Source organism: Physcomitrium patens, chromosome 1 (genome assembly GCF_059467195.1).
Source record: "Physcomitrium patens ecotype Gransden chromosome 1, ASM5946719v1, whole genome shotgun sequence".
In the NCBI taxonomy this organism is placed as follows: Eukaryota; Viridiplantae; Streptophyta; class Bryopsida; order Funariales; family Funariaceae; genus Physcomitrium; species Physcomitrium patens.
Window position 1 is genome coordinate 21,482,930 of NC_143410.1, and position 18,926 is coordinate 21,501,855.

At 33.0% G+C, this 18,926-nt stretch overlaps 2 protein-coding genes across 2 annotated transcripts; both read right to left on the reverse strand.

Annotated features, from left to right (window-relative positions):
• Positions 1–10: 10 nt before the first annotated feature.
• On the reverse strand, positions 11–2,485 carry LOC112286122 (heptahelical transmembrane protein 4). The gene is made up of 4 exons (XM_024527740.3): positions 2,025–2,485; positions 1,650–1,842; positions 1,312–1,485; positions 11–635 (listed from the first exon to the last, which is right to left on the reverse strand). Exons 1-4 carry the CDS (start codon positions 2,333–2,335, stop codon positions 195–197), a joined length of 1,119 nt encoding a protein of 372 aa, XP_024383508.1. The 5' UTR covers positions 2,336–2,485; the 3' UTR covers positions 11–194.
• Positions 2,486–6,579: 4,094 nt separating this feature from the next.
• Positions 6,580–9,456, reverse strand: LOC112283980 (fructose-bisphosphate aldolase 1, chloroplastic). The gene is made up of 5 exons (XM_024523420.3): positions 9,130–9,456; positions 8,490–8,869; positions 8,159–8,249; positions 7,453–7,722; positions 6,580–7,309 (listed from the first exon to the last, which is right to left on the reverse strand). Exons 1-5 carry the CDS (start codon positions 9,283–9,285, stop codon positions 7,031–7,033), a joined length of 1,176 nt encoding a protein of 391 aa, XP_024379188.1. The 5' UTR covers positions 9,286–9,456; the 3' UTR covers positions 6,580–7,030.
• Between the last annotated feature and the right edge of the window lie 9,470 nt (positions 9,457–18,926).

Here is an 18,926-nt window from a genome sequence, read left to right on the forward strand (position 1 = left end):
GCAATATCACTGTTTGTAAAGGTGTCTCATCTTGGTTGGAAAATGATTGTTCCAAACATGGTAGGATACTACCACTCACAAACCTGTACATGCTGAATTTATGTGCCTGACCTAGTCACAAGGAACGAACTCTCCGAGAGTTCAAGATTACGAAAACCTTGAAACCTCGGTAGGCACACCCTGAACTCAGCGCATTACGATACTGGACAGCCTTGCACATCCCGCCACTTTAGATATACCAACCCACCGTGGTAGTGAACATAAGCACCCGCCACAACGAGAACATGAAACAACTGGTGGCTGTTGCCAATGATGTCAAAAGTGCCTGGTGTCCATCGCTCCGGGATACGGGTGGCATATATCAGGGCGCTCAAAGCATAAATACCGCCCATGAAGATCTCCATGTTAAACGCTTGGTAAGCCAAAGGCTCGTAATGGTATAAGAAAATTTTGTGCAAGCAGGGAACGATTCCCGACAACCCCATCGTGCAGAACACAGCTGCACGAACTTGACGATACTCTGCTGTCTGAAACACAGGTATCATGGATGCAAGCAAAGAGCATACCCCCATGGTTGTGATCATGCCAAGGTACATCTTGCACAGTGCAGGATTGCACATGAAGCTGTAGTATACCTGCAGCATCGAGAACACATAATTGAGTCAATTTAAAATCAACATCTTCGCCTAAACAGATCAATTTCATATCTACAAATCTGTCAGTCCACAATTTTGGCGAACGATCCAGCTAACATAACCATAACATGGCAGAACGATACAGCAGGTGCTTCTGTTTCAAGATGGCTGTTTCTTAACTAATTGATTAATATTAGGATGGCATTAGGAACACGGTTTCATCAAATGTCTTAAAATATTGATCGTTGCAAAATACAACCATAAAGAAATCCTTCAATGCCAGCTCCTCAGAAGTAACATCACTTGGATTTGGAACTCTCATTAACCACTGAACCTTGGCAACAAATAGAGCTGACAGTGATCCATTCTCTTGTGCGGCTTATTAGTTCTTAAAAAGTCTAAGGATTGGGGATGTTCCCTGCACCTCTACATCAGAAAGCTCCTCTAGAAAAAATCAGGGTCAATAACTCGTTCCAACGTCAGGTATGGCATGAGTGTTCTCAACTTTCAAGCTTTTGAAGATCAAGGAATTTTCCTCAGATAGTGTAGAATGTCCCACAGACTCTCGTGCTACACTTGATAAGTTACATTGCAGCAAATCCAAGCCAAAGTGCATGGACATGACTGGCTCGGATGAGAACATGAATAGTCATAGATAGTGGCCCAGAATACGTACAGGAGGGAAAAATGATGTTGCGATGAGAGTTGCGATCCCTGCATAGTCCAGCCGCATCAATAGGTAGAACGTTTTAGCTGAACGGCAGCCCAGCAGATGACACATGGTACTTGCAAACATGCAAAACATGGCACCTCCCAAGAATGCGAAGAACGGCCATCGTGTGATTGGTTTCTAGATCAAGACCCAAGACCAACAAGAGCAAGATTAAACACCACAACATGGGCTGATTGAATACAAACTTCCTCGATTGAACGCATTGAAGCCAAACAGCTGATTTATTATATGATTCATACAAGGACTCGTATACAATGTATACAAGGCTTAGAACTCCGCACCTGTACACAATGAATGCCGTCGAAAGTGCCAGGCACACAACTGGAGAGAGCTTCGTTCAGCTGCAAATACGAGGGCATTACATCGTTGATTTCATGTTGCCACTTGTGAAGAGTTGACGGCTCTACAATTGTCGGTATATGCATTGCTGTGTAAATAGTAAGTCCCAAAAACAGAAGAAAACCAATCAGATGCCTGCCAAATCGCCAAAGCCACAAGCAGGTATATTAATCAGCACCACCGCATAGCATGTGTGAAGTCCATCATGGGTGCGTCAGGTGCCGAAGGTAAGAGAGATATGAGCTTGTAAATGCAACAAATAATCACAATTCGAAATGTTGGCTTGAAAGGAACAGCGAAAGGGCGAGAGTACGTACGACCAAATGTTGAAGGTTTCGTTGTGCATGGAGAAGATTGAGAGCAGAGAGTGCTTTAGAGGCCAATCAGCACGGTAATGCCGCAGAATAAAACTGTTGTCTTGAAGGTACTCTGGCAGAGCCGAGAACTCCACAAGCTGGTTCAATAATTCAGTAGCTTTCTCACTACGACTACTCATACTCTTATTAAAGGTCCTCTCTCCCCCATAGCTATCCCTCCCATTCAAGTCCTTCAAGCTCTCTACATTATTTCTCCTCCGAATGATACTCTCGGGCGGAAACTCCACCTCATAAAGCTCCTCTGCTCCCATCTTCTTTCCCACAGCAAAGAATCAACGTATCCTTCCCACCTAAAAACCAAAAAAACAAACAAAAACACGCAGAAAAGAAAACTCCACCCAGAAGCTACAACTAAATTCTCTACACTCTGTCACCAAACTTCTCAACAAATCCAAGACCACCACCTCTGCCAATACAATGGGCAGGCTCCACGCTCTTGAACCCAGAGAGCTACGTCTCAGCAGTAGGGCAGCGAGCCATCCAAAGCATTTATAGGACACCGGCGGAACAATCCCCGCATCTGATCACAGCAGCATTCAATTCCCCGACGAGTCCAAACCTAAATATCAAAATCAAAACCAGGACATCATCCACATGCAGCATTGCATTGGACCCCAAAGCGTCAATCCCCGCCTCTCAATCTCGCCTGGGCGATCACGAGCTCTGACCCTCTCTCTCTGGGACAATCCCGGGGGGGGGGGGGGGGGTCAGATTAAAAGCTGTGGTACATCAAGAGAACATCTGGTGTGGAAGAGTCGCTGGGTTGCAGTTGAAGAAAGTATATATTGCAGCAGCAGGAGAGGAGAGCAACAGGCCCCTTGGAGGCAGCTCCACCAACAGGTGGCGCATTCGGGATCCCAAAAGGGAAATTCCCTTTCCCCTCTTGTAGCATCATCTCTGTGCCCCTGTCCTGCCCTTGTCCTGCAAGCCTGACTGCAAACCTGTCTACTACTGCGACTACTACTACTCCACCAACCCACCAACCCACCCACACACACTCTCACACGCACTCAGACCCAAACTGTCTCCCGCCACTTCGCCGCCGCGACGAGGCGACCCAGGAAACGGAAGCCACGTGGCGAGTGCTTTGTTGAGTTGGCATCTCGGACCTGCAGTTCCAGATGCGGGTAGATTCCCTAACTTGATGCTTTGTGATCCACCTGGCATGTGGCTAAAAACCCAAACTTCCAGTGATGTCATCCCTTATTTTGGGACCAACTCAGGATGAGTGACCGTGAGTTTCACTTCTGGTCGTTCCCACGTTTTGGATTATGTAGGTGTCCCCTCCCCCTTTTCTTTTCGTTTATTAATTGGGTTTTGGTTTGTGTTGTTCCCCTGAAGACGTTGTTGATGGAGAACATTTTTTTCTTTTTTTCTTTTTTTTTTCTCTTTCACTTTCATGCTTTCGAGAAAGATGTAGGATTATTGAAATTTATTACTTCCATTTGTTTGTTATTTTACTTACCTTTCTCTTTTGAATTAATGATAGCCATATCGTTACAACAGTCTTTTTTTTCTGGTTTTCTGATAATACATTTTTTGTATCAAGAAATGTGGGAAAAAGTCTTTAAAGACATAATAAATAATTTTGTTGAGGAAAATAAGTAAATAAGTCAATTTTTTAAAATAATAGAATAAATAAATGTAATCATTCCAAAATGATATGATAAATATTCACAATAATAAGACATAGACTTAAACTGATTTAGTTGTTTATTCAGAGAATTTTTCAATGCATGTCAGTCCCACATCAATTTTTAAAAATGTGAAAACTTCTTGAAGCAACATGATGTGATTAAATTAAAGTGATTTTGAGACCCATTTAGGTTTTAAGGTTTTAATTTATAATGTAATCTACAAAATAACATAGAATTATAATTTACGAAATTTACTGCAAAATAATATTTGTAATAATACCATTTTAAAATATAATTTATATTTAAAAAGTATAATTTCCTCTTAAAAAATAATGATGCATGTTTAAGTATTAAAATCAATAACTAAACAATCACATTAAGATTGATATATAAAGAATTGTTTTTTTCAAACATGTTACAATTTTTCTTCAGATGTAACAATTGGATAAATCCATCACATAGAGTTGAGACTTCCAAAGTGGAATTTAAAGTGCCAACCTTTGAAAAACGCTTTTTGGTACATTTGCCATCCTCTAATAGTTTTAAGGTAAAATCGGACTAAATACATCACAATTTCTGGTAGCTAGTGCATGTATTTGCAATTACAATAGATAGAGTGACTGTAATCGTCTGTTATTTTATTTTCCATCCAAAAGTAATTTTAAACACATGTTCTGGTCATGAGTGGTTACAACACAAATTTATGATCAAATGATAAGACCTTCTTGAATAAACAACAGTTAACCGCCTCAATTATCAAAGTCCAATTGTTGTTTGAACCATTGTTTTAATAAGATGTACAATGACTCAATATGATTTTACAACAATTCATTACAAATCAGTCGGTATATCAATTGAAAGTTGCAATCTTGCTAACTAGTGTAAACATTGTACACGAATTGTTAATAATAATAATCATAATAAGCCATGCCTCTAAACACTGTAATAGTGCTTCCACTGAATTCTTCACAAAAAATAATAATTTTGATGATTTCCATAACTTACTTCAGTACACATTCACAGTATCATTTGAAAGTTAGACTTGTCAGCACAAATTGGTAATTGACATTATTCCATATTCATTCAAATTGAACAATATCTGTTCTAAATTGATCCATTGTCAACAGTATTAGTGCCATATTGATTCATATTGATCTATATTGTTGTTCATCAATATTTATGACTATGAGATAATAAATTAGAGAAAATATTAAATTGACCCACCTAAATCTTAATCCAATCCACCATGCAACTTCTGGATAATAATTATGCCAGTTGCTTTGCACCTCACCTTCATAATAATCAACTTTGATTTTTTTCTACTTTCACATGTAGGTTAATTTATTCCAAGCCAGCTAATCATTCTCCACAAGCTAGATGCACTCTAGGCCAATCAACCATTCTACACAAGTTCATTGTGTTACACTAAGCTTAGCTTTAGCCACTTAAAGCCTTTACTACCTTTAGTTGTTTGCTTTGATTAACTTAAATAAGGTTCTAATGCAACATAACAATAGATAAACCAATTTAATATTTAGGTGGGTCAATTATATTTTTATGACAAGTTGAATAATAGTTTACTTTAAATTGTACTAAGAAAAACTATATCACATTGTATTTTAAATATATAAAGAAAAAGATACTCAATAATATACAAAAAAACCAATGAAGTATATGAAAAGAAATGGATTTAGGGGAATGCTAAATATACTAGGGGGTGTATTTAGCATCACAAGTGCTTTAGGGGGAGTCCAAAAGTCATGTGGGCGGTGGAGATAGCAATTTGAGGGGTGCATTTAGCATTGCCTTACAGCGAATGGTGTGTGTACGAATGAATGTCTAAGTACATATAATTATGTGTTTAATAATAAACAACAGCAAAACACATAATTTGAAGATTTTATTGTAAAATTTACAACTGAGTTGTTAACTATTTAAAAGTAAAGATGTGAGAATTACAGTTTAGCATCTCGATATGTTAAGTGTAACACACGAACTGTACTTGACTATGAATATATAGGACATATACATACTCTAAACTTCACTTCTAGACTTGAGACAAGGAAATTCCTAATGCATTTAAATAAACTAATGATGCTGTTATTCATAAATACAATACACACAACTGTGTACAACGGAATGGTCCAAATCGTTTTTTAATAAACTTGTAGTGATTCACAGTAATTTAAAAGAACACAAAATATATATGGCAGCAAATAGAACTTGTATTGATTATAGTTTAAGGGATAAGGCAAAAAGCCGAGAATGATCCATTTCATGATAATAAACGTTTGTTACTGAACAATAAAAAGTACACTATAAATGACAGCCTCTGAATTCATTTTAATATATTACAAAAATATAGTTTGTGAAACAGAATCAGTGCCAAGCAAGTTGTAACGTAAATTTCTAACAAGAAAAATGTCATCAACCGTGTAACATAGCATCAATAACACCAACAAACAACTTCAAGTCATTATCAACTAATATTGGCACCGTACAATTCCCCTGTAAGTTTTAAGAAAAAACTAACAAATACGTCGATACTCAGACCCATTCAAATGTACATCTACAACGCACAACCAAAAACCATTAAGAATAATACAATCCTAGTACAATAACCAACAAATTCAATTCATCTAAAACTTAAACCAGAGTATCACACAGCTGACTTGAAATTCTGTCGAAATAAATTCAATAATCTGGACAACAAATTAAAATTGAAGTAGTACAAAACTAGAAAACAATGATAAAACTAAAATATCCTAAAGAAAGAAAAGAATCTCAATCAAATACATGCACAACATAGGCGAATACCGAAGATCCACACAATAGATAAATTCGCAAAGTCATAGTGATAGACTAAATCTTTACCTTCCTTTATTTTATATTTAAAAGATGAAAAACAATTCTACAAAATCTAACATACAACTCCTATATCCACGACTCACCTGCAAAGAAATTCAAAAAAGGAATAAAAGAGAATTATTCGGAATAAAAAACTGACAAACAAAGCAAATACGCTATACCTTCAACTTCACTCTGGCATAACTAAAACCATTAATACAGCACAACTGTATCAATCATAAATCATAACCCAATTGGCTCCCGAAAAGCGCTGCCACCGTGAAAAATCAGCGCACCCTCCTCGGAAGTGTGGGAACCAGAAGCTGGGGCAGCGGGCGAATACCACACGCACTGCGGCTCCCTTCGCCAAGCGCCTCCCCTCGCCTCGCCTCGCTACTTTCTCTGCACCCGAATCTGCATCCGCATCCGCATCCGCGTCTCTCCCTCAGTCCTCAGTCCTCCTCAGTATGTGTAGCCCTTCACGAACATCCCCTCCCTCGCTTCCTTGGCCTCGCCCTCTGCTGAGTACTTCCCCAGCTGCGCCAACGAGTTCGCCTTCGCCCTCACCAGCAATGCCTTCTTCGCCGCCTCCAGGTTCTCTGGTTGCCCCTTCCACGTCTTCAACACCGAGTTCTGCAGCGCCCTCGCGTACGAGAACGACACATGCCATGGGTTCGGGCTCTGGTTCATCGCATTCAGGTTCAGCGTCGCCTCCACCTCCGACTGCCCTCCGGACAAAAACTGCACCACAACCCCACGTGCTCAGAATCGCCTCCCTCGCCCATCCCCACTACTCATGCGTCGCACCCAACACTCCTGCATCCCCCCCCCCCATCAACCCTCCCACGTTCACCCTCCAATTCCTTGCACCACACTCTGCTTACCATGATTCCGGGCACCGCGGGTGGCACTCGCCTCCTCAACATCTTCAGCGTGTACTCTGCCACCTGCTCCGGGGTGGCTCTCTCGGGGCACTCTGCGCCCGGAGTCACCATGCTGGGCTTTAACAGAATTCCCTCCAGCAGGACGTTGTTCTCGCCCAAGTAGTAGAACACCTTCGACCACACCTTCTCGGCCACCTCCAACGTTCTGTCGATTCCGTGGCTTCCGTCCAACAGCACCTCGGGCTCCACGATAGGCACCAACCCGGTGTCCTGCATTCACACCCGATACTCACCACCATCACGCCTCACATCCTGGAAACTCACCCCATCTTTCACACCCACTGCACTCCACGCAACTACCGCACAATTGTCCAAAAACATACCAATCCACACTCAAGCATCCCACTGTCCTTCAATGCACAGCCTGCTCTCCATGCTCAAGCCCAAGCCCCACATCACAATGCTTCTCATTTCACACCACCCCCGACCACCAAATGCGACCCTCCTCCAGCTTTCGCATTCGTTGCCACCCCCCACGCACAATTACCCCCACCTTATAACTTCCAGTTCGTCGCTGGAAACAATCCCATCCCGCAACGCCAACCTCACTCCTAGCTACCCAACATTCTTGACGTTCTAGCACATCTCTGCCCAAAACCCCTTCCAACAAACACAACGCCTTCCCCCGCCACCAGTTCCCACGTACTTGACAAATAGCTGCGTAACGCGCCAGCCCCCATGCGGCCTCTGTCACCGCCAAATCCGACGGCCCGTTGGGAATGCTCACCACCGTCCTCCTGCACGACCAACCACGCCTACCGCTCAGAGACCAACCCCACACCACACTCCGAGTGCGCCAACACATCCATCCATTCAACAAAAACCCACGCCCACGCCCACGCCCCAAACCAATCCATCAGCATTCTCGCCTCTACGCATCCACCGCACGCCGCGATCGTCACACCACAACAACCATACTGGGAGACCGTTCACACCACCATTCTTTCACCCACCCACTCACTCACTCTCTCACTCACCACTTCGCAAACCTCGCTCCCTGCTTGTAGTACGCCGCTGTCCGAGACGCCAACCCGTCCAGCCCCTGGCACCACGACTCCTCGTTGGATCCCGCCAGAGGCACCAGACCCTTGTCCACCTTAATTCCGGGCACGATCCCTCCCTCCACCAGGCAGTCCACCATCTTCTTCCCGTCGCTCGTCGACTGGTACAGAGTCTCCTCGAACATGATCGCTCCAGAGATGTACTCCCCCAGCCCCGGCGTCGTGCACAGCAGCTGCCTGTACGCCTGCCGGTTCACCTCGTTGTTCTCCAGCCCGATCGACGCCAACCGCTTCCCGCACGTCGCATTCGACTCGTCGATCGCCAAGATCCCCCGCCCGGGAGACGCGATCGTCCTCTGCACCCACCACCCACAATCCAACGCATCAGCCCCTTCTTCCATCGAACTCATACCTACAGCCACTAATTCCACTCGCTCCCCTCTCCCCCCCTCTCTGGCCTCCTAACCATCCGAACCCGCATCGACCCTCAACCCCCCCACACCCACGACCACACCCGAAACGAGCAACATCACACATGTCGCGATGCACCCTGCTCCAAACCCTCCGCAAACTCCATCACCATCGCAAACCCCACCAAACCACCATGGAGACCTACCGCGGTCTTGATGAGCTCCTCGTCGTAACCAGCGGCCCGCACAGCGAACGCCACATTCTGGGGCCGACCCGAAACAGCAGCCTTCTGCTTCAACGAAGCCCCACAGAAACTCGACTGCAGCCCGGAGGCCTGCTGCATCGCGACGGCGGCTGCCATGATTTACAGACGCTGGTGATGCTGGAGAGCTGGATCGTTGCAGACTCTCGTGTTCGTGCGCAACTGCTTCGATCGAATCCGTCAACTGTGGAGGTTCAACCTCTTCTTTTACGCCCTACGATGCTCCGGAGGACGAAAAGTGGAATCTTGCAAGGCAACAACACGAGGAGGAGAGGGGACAAGCATGAAACCAACTCAAGGATGGCTGTACTCCGAAGCACCTCGCAGCCCCCTCGTTGTGGGCACCACCTTCCAGTGGCGCTTAGAAGGTTCCGCCCCCACCCGCACTTCGCAAGCCCCGTCCCTTGCGTGCGTTTTGATTCCCTGCTTCGCAACCCAGGCGCGACATGCACCTCGGCCGTGGCCCCATTCTTTCATTCATTCATTCATTTTGGCTCCCCTTTGCTGCTCTTGGTTGGACACTCCGGATTCCAGAGCATCCTTTCTCGGGAATCCGTGGGTTCTGGATAGTTACTGCGGAATTAAGTGCATTTTCTAGATCTATTACCGTATTAGTTGCTTGCATTGAAAGGCTGTCGGATTGCGGTTTTATGTAACTCCATGATTTTAGGTACCTTGTTGATGTGACTTTTCTTGTTCATTTCTGTTTGTGTGAAAGACCACATTCAAATTTCAAGTGATACACATTTATTGCTGTAGTTTTTCCTTGAAAATATGTGAATATATATAAATATAAGTATATATATAAATATAAGTATATATATAAATAAATGTTAAAATGACCCATCCATTTACTACATCAATTTATCCTATCGTATTCATCATCAAAAAATAGATCATCTCCAAAAACCATCATTACAATCATGGCCCTCATCCCAACCTCCCTTGTTCTCATCTTTGCTCCCTATGTTCTCAACTTTCTTCATTCCTCAATTCCTCTCCGCCTATTTCTAGCCTTTATTCAAACTTCCATCATTTCTCCTCCTTCCCTACAATAGAGCAGATCAATTTAATAAGTAGATGGGTTATTTTAATATTTTCTTATGTATATACATATATATATATATATATATATATATATATATATTTCACGAGTTCTAAAAACTTTTTTTCAATAAATAATAATAACAACAATTATATCATTTTTAAAAAAAATTATTTTCATCTAAATAAAATATTCTTTTAAAAAATTAATTAATATTAATATAATAAGATATTTTTTAAATTAATTAATACATATTTGTAATTCTTATCGTTGTTGTTGTTTTTATTTTATAATTTTAAAACTTGGTATGCATCTTAGTAATTTTGAATATTGCTTGTATGTTTTTTCTACATCTTTATTAACATATTCTTGTAATTTTAATTTTAATTTTTTTCCCAACATGTTGTAGATTGTTTTAAATAAAATTAAAATTTAAAATTATATTTAATTCATAGAGTTTGATTGTGATTCATGTATTTAATGATTTTCTAACATTTTAATATTTACTTTCAAATATTTATTCTTTAAGACATTTGTCATAGAGATAGAAGAAAAAAATTATGGATGTTACATTTGACAGAAGTGAAAATAGATTTATAACTATTCTAGATCTTCATGAGCTTATAAACATTCTTTAGATGGAAATCTCACATATTTCTAATATCAATTATAGAAGTTATATTCCTATATCTAAAAAAGAAATCAATATTAATGTTCAAAGTCTAATTCAAAAAGTTGTGCAATTTAGAAAAGCAAATAGATCAATCTCACAATTGATTTTGAAAAGTCTTATTACTACAATTATGAAAAAAGCAAGGATTAGCATACTAGAGAAATTTAATAGAACAAGATCAAAATTTTGAAGATTTTTACAACAAATTAAGTTCTATCTAAAATTGCATCCTTCTCAATATTTTAATAAATTTACTCAAGTTGGATTCATAGGCATATTTCTATTTGAAAGTGTTCTTTCTTGATTTTTATCTTTAATTAAAAAAAAAAAAAACTCACAACTCCTTTGTAATCTAAATTTATTCTTAGAAGTGTTTACAACTATATTTTTAAAAATTTATTGAAAAATAATAGTAAAAATAAAATTCCTAACTTTATAGCAAGGATCATGTTCAACTATTACACATATTGATAAATTCAAAAACCTTCTTTGCAACGTAGATTAAAATGACAAAACTCTTATTAATCAAGTTTGATATGAATCAAAAGATAATATTGAAGACTTATTATTGATAATGCCAAGAATAAACATATTAGAGCAATTTATAGCTTAAGCTATTCCATGCAATAATTACATTTTTGAAAGACATGAAGAACAAAGATTTGAATATAGAAGAACAAGTCAAGTCATGATATCAATTCTTAAGTTTTTAGAAACTTATTCATCAAGGTCAAAATCTATGCAAATTGATATGATATATTTTAAATATCTCACTCAACAAGAAAAGAATTGATATTGTGAAAATGGTTTGTATTTATATTTTGAAGAATCTAAGCATACTAATAATTTTTTTTCAAAGAAGCAATGATGTTACAAGATGAAAAGTATGATTGCAAAAGAAGACAATGTATTAAAAAACAAGTTTTTCTAACTACAATAAAAATCATGCAATTAAAATCTTGTTCAATATCTAATAAAAGTTTGATTTTTTCTTTATATTCTTCACCTTGTTAAAAAATTGATTTTTATTTAGGACTAACAAACTACAAAGTCTTTTTCTTTTTGAATTGAAATTTTTAAATTTATTTTATATATAATTATTTTATTAAAAAAATTATAAAAAAATTATAAAAAAATAAAGCTTTGCATATATAAATTATAGATAGTCAAATAATTTGTTATCCATGAAAATATTTATTTAAAAAAAATAACTTATAAACATAAAAAATTATAATATTTAATATAATTACATATATTTTTAATCTAATTATTTTAGATTTATTATGATTAAAAAATTATAATATTTAAATAGAATATATTTTTTGTTATCTTAATTTATTTCATATCATAATCTAGAACTTTATTATTTAAATAAAAAGATATCAATTTAATACAACCAAATTCTTATTAGTAGGTGCAAGAATTTTTATGCATGTTATAAAAGAATGGTGACTTTTTGTTATTTATGCCTCACTTATTTCTAATGGTGAAAAGACTTTAAGTAGCATTCTAAGCCAACATCAAGACTATTAAGATGTTTTTGAAAACAAAATGTATATATTCTTCCAAAGCATTGTCTTTATGATTATTCAATTGATCTTCAAGGAAGAGTTCAATTGTCATTTGGACCAATCTATAGCTTATCACAGAGCAAGTTAGATGCAGTTAAAAAATATATTGATAAAAATTTGGTTAAAAACTTCATATGTTATTTAAAATCTTTAGGAAGAATTCTTATTTTAATTGTAAAGAAAAACAATAAATCACTATGGATGTATGTGAAATATTGAAAACTCAAAAAGATCACTATCAAGAATAAGTCTCCTCTATTTTTGGTATCAAGATTTTTTAATCAATTAAATCAAAGAAAGATCTATAATAAAATAGATCTATAAGAAATATATAACCTAGTATGTATCAAATAAGGAAATGAATAAAAGATTGTGTTTCAAATTAAGCATGGACTTTTTAGATATAATGTTATAAGATTAATAAACACATCAATTTCTTTTCAACATCTAATAAATGATGTTTTTTTAATAATTTCATGATGATTTTTTTATTTTTTATCTACAAAATATTTTGATATATTCTAAAAACACAAAAAATTATAAACTTTATGTTTATTGTCTATTATAAAAACTTAGAAATACATGATTATATGCCAAATTAAAAAGTGTATATTTTACACTATTGAAATTGACTTCTTAAGATACATCATTTCAAATGATGATCTTGTTATAGAATCTTAACAAATTCAAATTATCATATATTGGAAGATTTTAAGAACATTAAAGATCAATATTTTTTGAGATTTTTTAATTAATATTAGATCTTTATAATAATTTTTTTTAGTTATAGCTTCATTTATATATTTTACTTATGAAGAAAAATTTAAGTGGAATAAAGAAGCTCAAACATCATTTAAAGTTTAAAAGACAGCTTTTATTTCTATACCAATCTTGTATTGTATCAAATTTTGTAAGATATTTTTTATAGAAACAAATGTATCAAACTTTGCCTTGAGTTTGGTTTGTCATTAATGGGAGCAAATGAAAAACTTTATTCAATAGCTTTTTATTTAAGAAATTTTTAGCAAATAAGATCAACTATAAGATTTATAACAAAGAATTTCTTGTAATTAAAGATTTATTCTAAAAATAATAATATTATTTAAAAGATGCTTCTAATCTATTTATTTTTTATACAAAACACAAGAATTTCAAATATTTTATATTAACATGTGTTTTAAATTGACGCCAAGCTCAATAGAACATGTCTTTATTAAAATTTGAATTCAATATCACTTATCAACCAAAAAAACAATAAACTTTGTCAAACATATTTTTTAAATGTTCTTATCTTAAATAAAAAGAAGAAGATGCAGCTTTTGATCAATAGAGAATGATTTTCTTGAAGCAAGAGCAATTTCATCTTTAAAAAATAAAATCAACATTAGCTATTGATTCAATCTGTTTTAAGCAAGTTCAATCAAGTATGTCCTCTAATCCTCTTCTTTATGATATTAAGATCAATTCTTTTAAGTCTCATGATACTTCTAAGTTTAAGTTGAAAAATAATCTACTCTATTCAATATAATAAGACTTTGAAACTCTTATCTAGAGATTTTTGGTGACTTTAAACATATAAGGTAGTTAAAAACTTTGTTAAATTATATAACATTTGCTCAAATTCAAAAACTTCTTATCATCCATTTTTTAGACTTCTTCAAGTATTACTTATACCAAAACAATTATAGTCTTTTTTTTCTATGCATTTATAAAGAATTTATTAATTTCAAGTTTTTATGATTTTATATTTGTGATAATAGATTATTTCACCAAGATGGCATATTTTCTATTATGTACAAAATCTATCACAAATACAAAAATAGCTAAATTTTTCTTTGACAATATTTATAACTATTATGGAATGCTAAAGAATATCATATTAGATAGAATTATTTAATTTGTATTAAGATTTTGAAAAAATATTTTAAAGATATTAAAGATTAATATAAAATTATATTTAATTTTCTATACTAAAACTAATAAAAAATAAAATGGATAAATTAAGTTTTTAAGTAGTATTTAAAGTATACTATCAACTACCATTAAGACAATTAGACAATTCTTTTGCCATTGGCAAATTTTTTTCATAATTATATAATATTTTTTTATTCAAAAAATATATTTCTTTGGTAATTATATTTATTATGGATGATTTAATACTTTTGACTTTTTAAAAGTTGAATATCCTAAAATAAAAGATTTAAAAAACTATTTATTAAAGTATTATGCAACAACGAAGGTACAGTTAAAAGAAGTTCAAAAACAAAACAAAAAATCAATGCATATGCTTATTATAAGGAATAACCTCAATTTGATGTCAACAATAAAGTTTGATTACTTTGTCAAAATATCAATATTATTTATCTTTGTGATAAGTTGGATTATTATAAATTTAGATTATTTCTTTTTTATAAATAAATAAATCTTATTGCATATTGATTACACCTATTCAAGTCTATTTTATATTTGATATTTCTCTTTTTGAGCCATACAAGATAACAACTATATCAAGAAAAAGAAAAATGTCATTTCTTTCTACAAAAGTGGATAATAATCAAGAGCTTGGAATCAAAAAAGTCTTAGATTTATGGGGGGGTTGAAATATCTTGTATATTAGCACAAATGTGATATTAATAAACATACATAGAAGCCATCTAAGAATCTTGTAAATACATTAAAAAAGATTGATACTTTTTATTGGCAACATCTATTAAAATCAAGATGAAGAGTCAAATAATTTGTTGTTATGAAAAAAAAAAAGGTTTAATAAAGATTATATTCTATCTTCTATCTTTTTTTGTGATTTTTATGTATTTGTGGTACTAAAGAGATAAAGAATAAAAAAAATTAGCAAATTAAATTCAAAAGCTATTATTTATTGAGTTATCTAACAATACATTGATATTGTTTTGGCCTTCAAGACAATGTAATAAAGATGAAGATTCTAAAATTTAATATGTTTTTTTCCTAAATAGATGGTGAGATGCAATATGATTGATATTACAACCTTGGAAGAGATTTCCAATGTTTGGTGATAAAAATAAAAGTAGAAACTACCTTTGATGGTATTTCAAATGTTTATTTTTTTATTTTTTTTTATTTTTTTTAAGAAAGTCATAAAGGCTTTTACAATGATCAAATATAAGGTTAGTCTTCTTATCTTAACGTGAGGCACTATCAATGGTTATAAGAACTTATCAACAATCTTTAAAGTGAATAAAGATTAGAATATGTGACAAATATAATATATTGCATCTTAGACTTTATTAACTTGTACATATTGTTCCTTCTGGAACTTGTTTCTAAAATGGAAGAAGAGAAGGAAGGAAGGATGAAAGAGATAATGTTACAAATATACATAATTGCTTAAATAAGAAATATTAAGTAGAATATAAATACGGATAGATCTAATAATATCTTATAAAAAAGCTTTTTAGAAGCTTTATAGATAAGGATTTGATTTTATATGTGTTTATAGTTGATTGATAGGTTAAAAATTTGGCCAACAAGTTGATCTTATTTTGTACATATCGGCAAATTGTGGTAAAAATTAGCTATGTAGTGCACTTGTAAGAAACTTGTCCTACAAGTTAGATACATATTTTTTCAGTTAGATATGTATTAGTGGTCTTATAGAATATCACCACATAGCTCTTAGTTAGATAATATATATGGATGAAAGAATGAAATCTTTTCACTCTTATCTATTTTTTTTTTTTTTTTCTTAATTTTGTTTCAAGAATCTCTAGTCTTCTTATTTTTGGCAACAAACACTTTAATTTAATATTATACTATCTTTGAATGATCATCTACTTTATTCTAATTATACAAGAATGTATTGATGTTTTGATTCTTTGTAATTTACGTCCTTAAAAAATCTTTATTAATTCTAGTATTTGTAATTAATATACAATTGAATTAACATATTTATGGATAATAAATAGGATTAGCTTTTGATAATTTAATTTGTTGCAATATTGATTATTCTTGATATTCTATTAAAGTAATCATATCTTATTATGATTTAAAATAAAAATTATTATTTTCTAAAAATATCTTAATTTATTTTTATTATTATATAAAGCTATTTATTTTAAATTTTAAATCTTTTGTTTTTAGATTTTTGAATTTTTAAAAATATAAAATATAAAATTATAAAAATAATCATAATTAATAAAAAATAAAGTTTTCTGAATATTTAAAAATATTATACTATTCTAAGTATTTAATTAGATAACAAGTTAGGCAATAATTTAAGATATATGTTGACGTAAAATACTTAAGGTTTTTAAAATCAATATGAATTAGAAATAAATAAGAAGTATCTTTTAGATATTGTTGTTATTTTTGGAATGAATCCACTATAGCAAAAAATTCTTTTTTGTGGATCTTATAATTAAACTTAGTTATTAAGAAATTTTCTAAATTCAAATTTATAGAATGAATTATATTATTTATATACATTTATGATAGAATTATATCTAATGTAAAATTTTGTACATTTGTTTCCAAAAAAAATGGCTTCAAAAATTTTAATAGTAAAAAATAAGAATTATTATAAAAACCGTTTTTAAACTTTAAAATGCTACTTTTGGATCTTAATTCTATTTTAATTTTTATTTATGTATTACGTATAAAATTAAAACAAAAACTTAAGAAAAATTAATAAATATTTGATAATAATATGCAAGTTCTAAAAAAATTAGAAATTATATATTATTCTTTAAGTTTTCTAATCTATAACAATTTTTAGTTTCTTTATATCTACTTGCAAACATAATTTATGATGATTTATATTAAAAAGTATACTTGAATTTTTTTTAATGCACATTTTTTAATCTTGGTGTATAATTCCACATCTCTAAGTTATTATAGTGGAAGACAAACATGTTACTAATGTTCTTCTATATTTATAGAATAGATAAGAATATTATTCAAATAACACACAATAAAATTATATACAAATTTATTAAATATATTTTTATCAAGTAGTAGAAAATAGCTTGAAATTTGTAAGTCTAAAAGGCATGTCATCATATTCAAAATAGCCATATCTAATTTGAAGTACAATCTACTATTTATCTCTTTTTTGTAATATGCATCAAATTATAAAGTTCTTAAAGATCTATTTTAATATATATTTTGATTTTATTAGCTTCATCAAAGAGACATAAATTAGACATAAATAATAAAAATTCTTGATGATTGATTTATTATATCTACATTAATCTACATACTTCTAAAAAGATTTTTTTTTTTTTTTTCTTTAAAAATAATAGCATACTTCCAAGAGATTTTAAATATTCAATAAAATTCATTCTGAGATTTTTGTTAATACATTCCTTCAAAGTAGCATACTCATTCTGTAATAAGTTATAAATTGATTCAAAAGGTACTTAAGCTTCTTTTTGAAAGTCAATTATGTAATTATAAGGTTGGTGCTTTGGTAATATATTAAATTTTTCTAATATATCTTGATACTTCTTATATTATTTTGATATTCTTGTGTAATCTCTACTTTAATAAAAACATGATGATATATAAATGATAAATGAATTTCTTTATATTGTGGCTTATATATATAACTTAGTTTCTACAAATAGAGATTTGAATTTTTTAGTTGTTGTTGTGTTAAGTAAAATTTAGCTTGGAAATTCACAAGGCATTTAGTTGTGAAAGGATTTGATTCTATCTCAAAGTTGGATTTACAATTCAAAAAAAGAAAACATAACATATTCAATAACACATTGGCAATCTTGAGCTACTCTTAAAAAATTAAAAAAATCTAATTAAATTCAAAATAAATGACAAGAAATCTAAAATAGATCTAAAAGATATGCTAAAAAATAATTTAAAAAAAATCCTACATAAATTCAAAGAAAAAGTTTAAATAATATTAAAGAAATCCAAAAGATACCTTCAAAAAATTCAAATATACCCTTAAGAAGTCCAAAAGATATCCTAAAAGAACCCAAAATAAACTCTAGTCAAAATTTAAATAAATACCTTAGCGGTTGTAAACTTCAATAATTTTATACTAACCATTGATCTTAATTGAAATTTCTCACACACCTTAATTTAAACTACCTTAGTTAACAACAAGCATACAAATTTTTAAAAGAATCTAATTATAAATTCAATGATATGGCTCATAATCTACTCTAATATTGGTTTTTCTCTTCTAACATTAATAAAAAAATTCAGCTTGAGTATCTCCTTGAACAATTAACTTCTTTTCAAAAAAATTACGAATTTAACAATCTCGACCATCTAGTAGAACATACAAGAATTTTTTTAATCCAACCAAAAAATTGCTTAAAATCTAAAAATCCTCACTGACCTTCAAAACCCAATTTTTTAGATACTAACTTACTTGAACTTTAATTTCTTTTGATCTTATTCTTGAATTGAGGTGAAATATATTTCCAAATTTAGCATGATGATATGCATA

What these genes read in the sequence shown, in the direction of transcription:
- LOC112286122 (XM_024527740.3), bottom strand. Translation starts at nt 2,335, where the DNA reads ATGGGAGCAGAGGAGCTTTATGAGGTGGAGTTTCCGCCCGAGAGTATC. An exon ending in GAAACCTTCAACATTTGGTC is followed by an intron (nt 1,843 to 2,024) that starts GTACGTACTCTC and finishes GCGATTTGGCAG; the next exon opens with GCATCTGATTGGTTTTCTTC. An exon ending in CAACATCATTTTTCCCTCCT is followed by an intron (nt 636 to 1,311) that starts GTACGTATTCTG and finishes TCGATGCTGCAG; the next exon opens with GTATACTACAGCTTCATGTG.
- LOC112283980 (XM_024523420.3), bottom strand. Translation starts at nt 9,285, where the DNA reads ATGGCAGCCGCCGTCGCGATGCAGCAGGCCTCCGGGCTGCAGTCGAGT. An exon ending in GGAGCGAGGTTTGCGAAGTG is followed by an intron (nt 8,250 to 8,489) that starts GTGAGTGAGAGA and finishes TTGGTCGTGCAG; the next exon opens with GAGGACGGTGGTGAGCATTC. An exon ending in GTTACGCAGCTATTTGTCAA is followed by an intron (nt 7,723 to 8,158) that starts GTACGTGGGAAC and finishes GTGTGAATGCAG; the next exon opens with GACACCGGGTTGGTGCCTAT.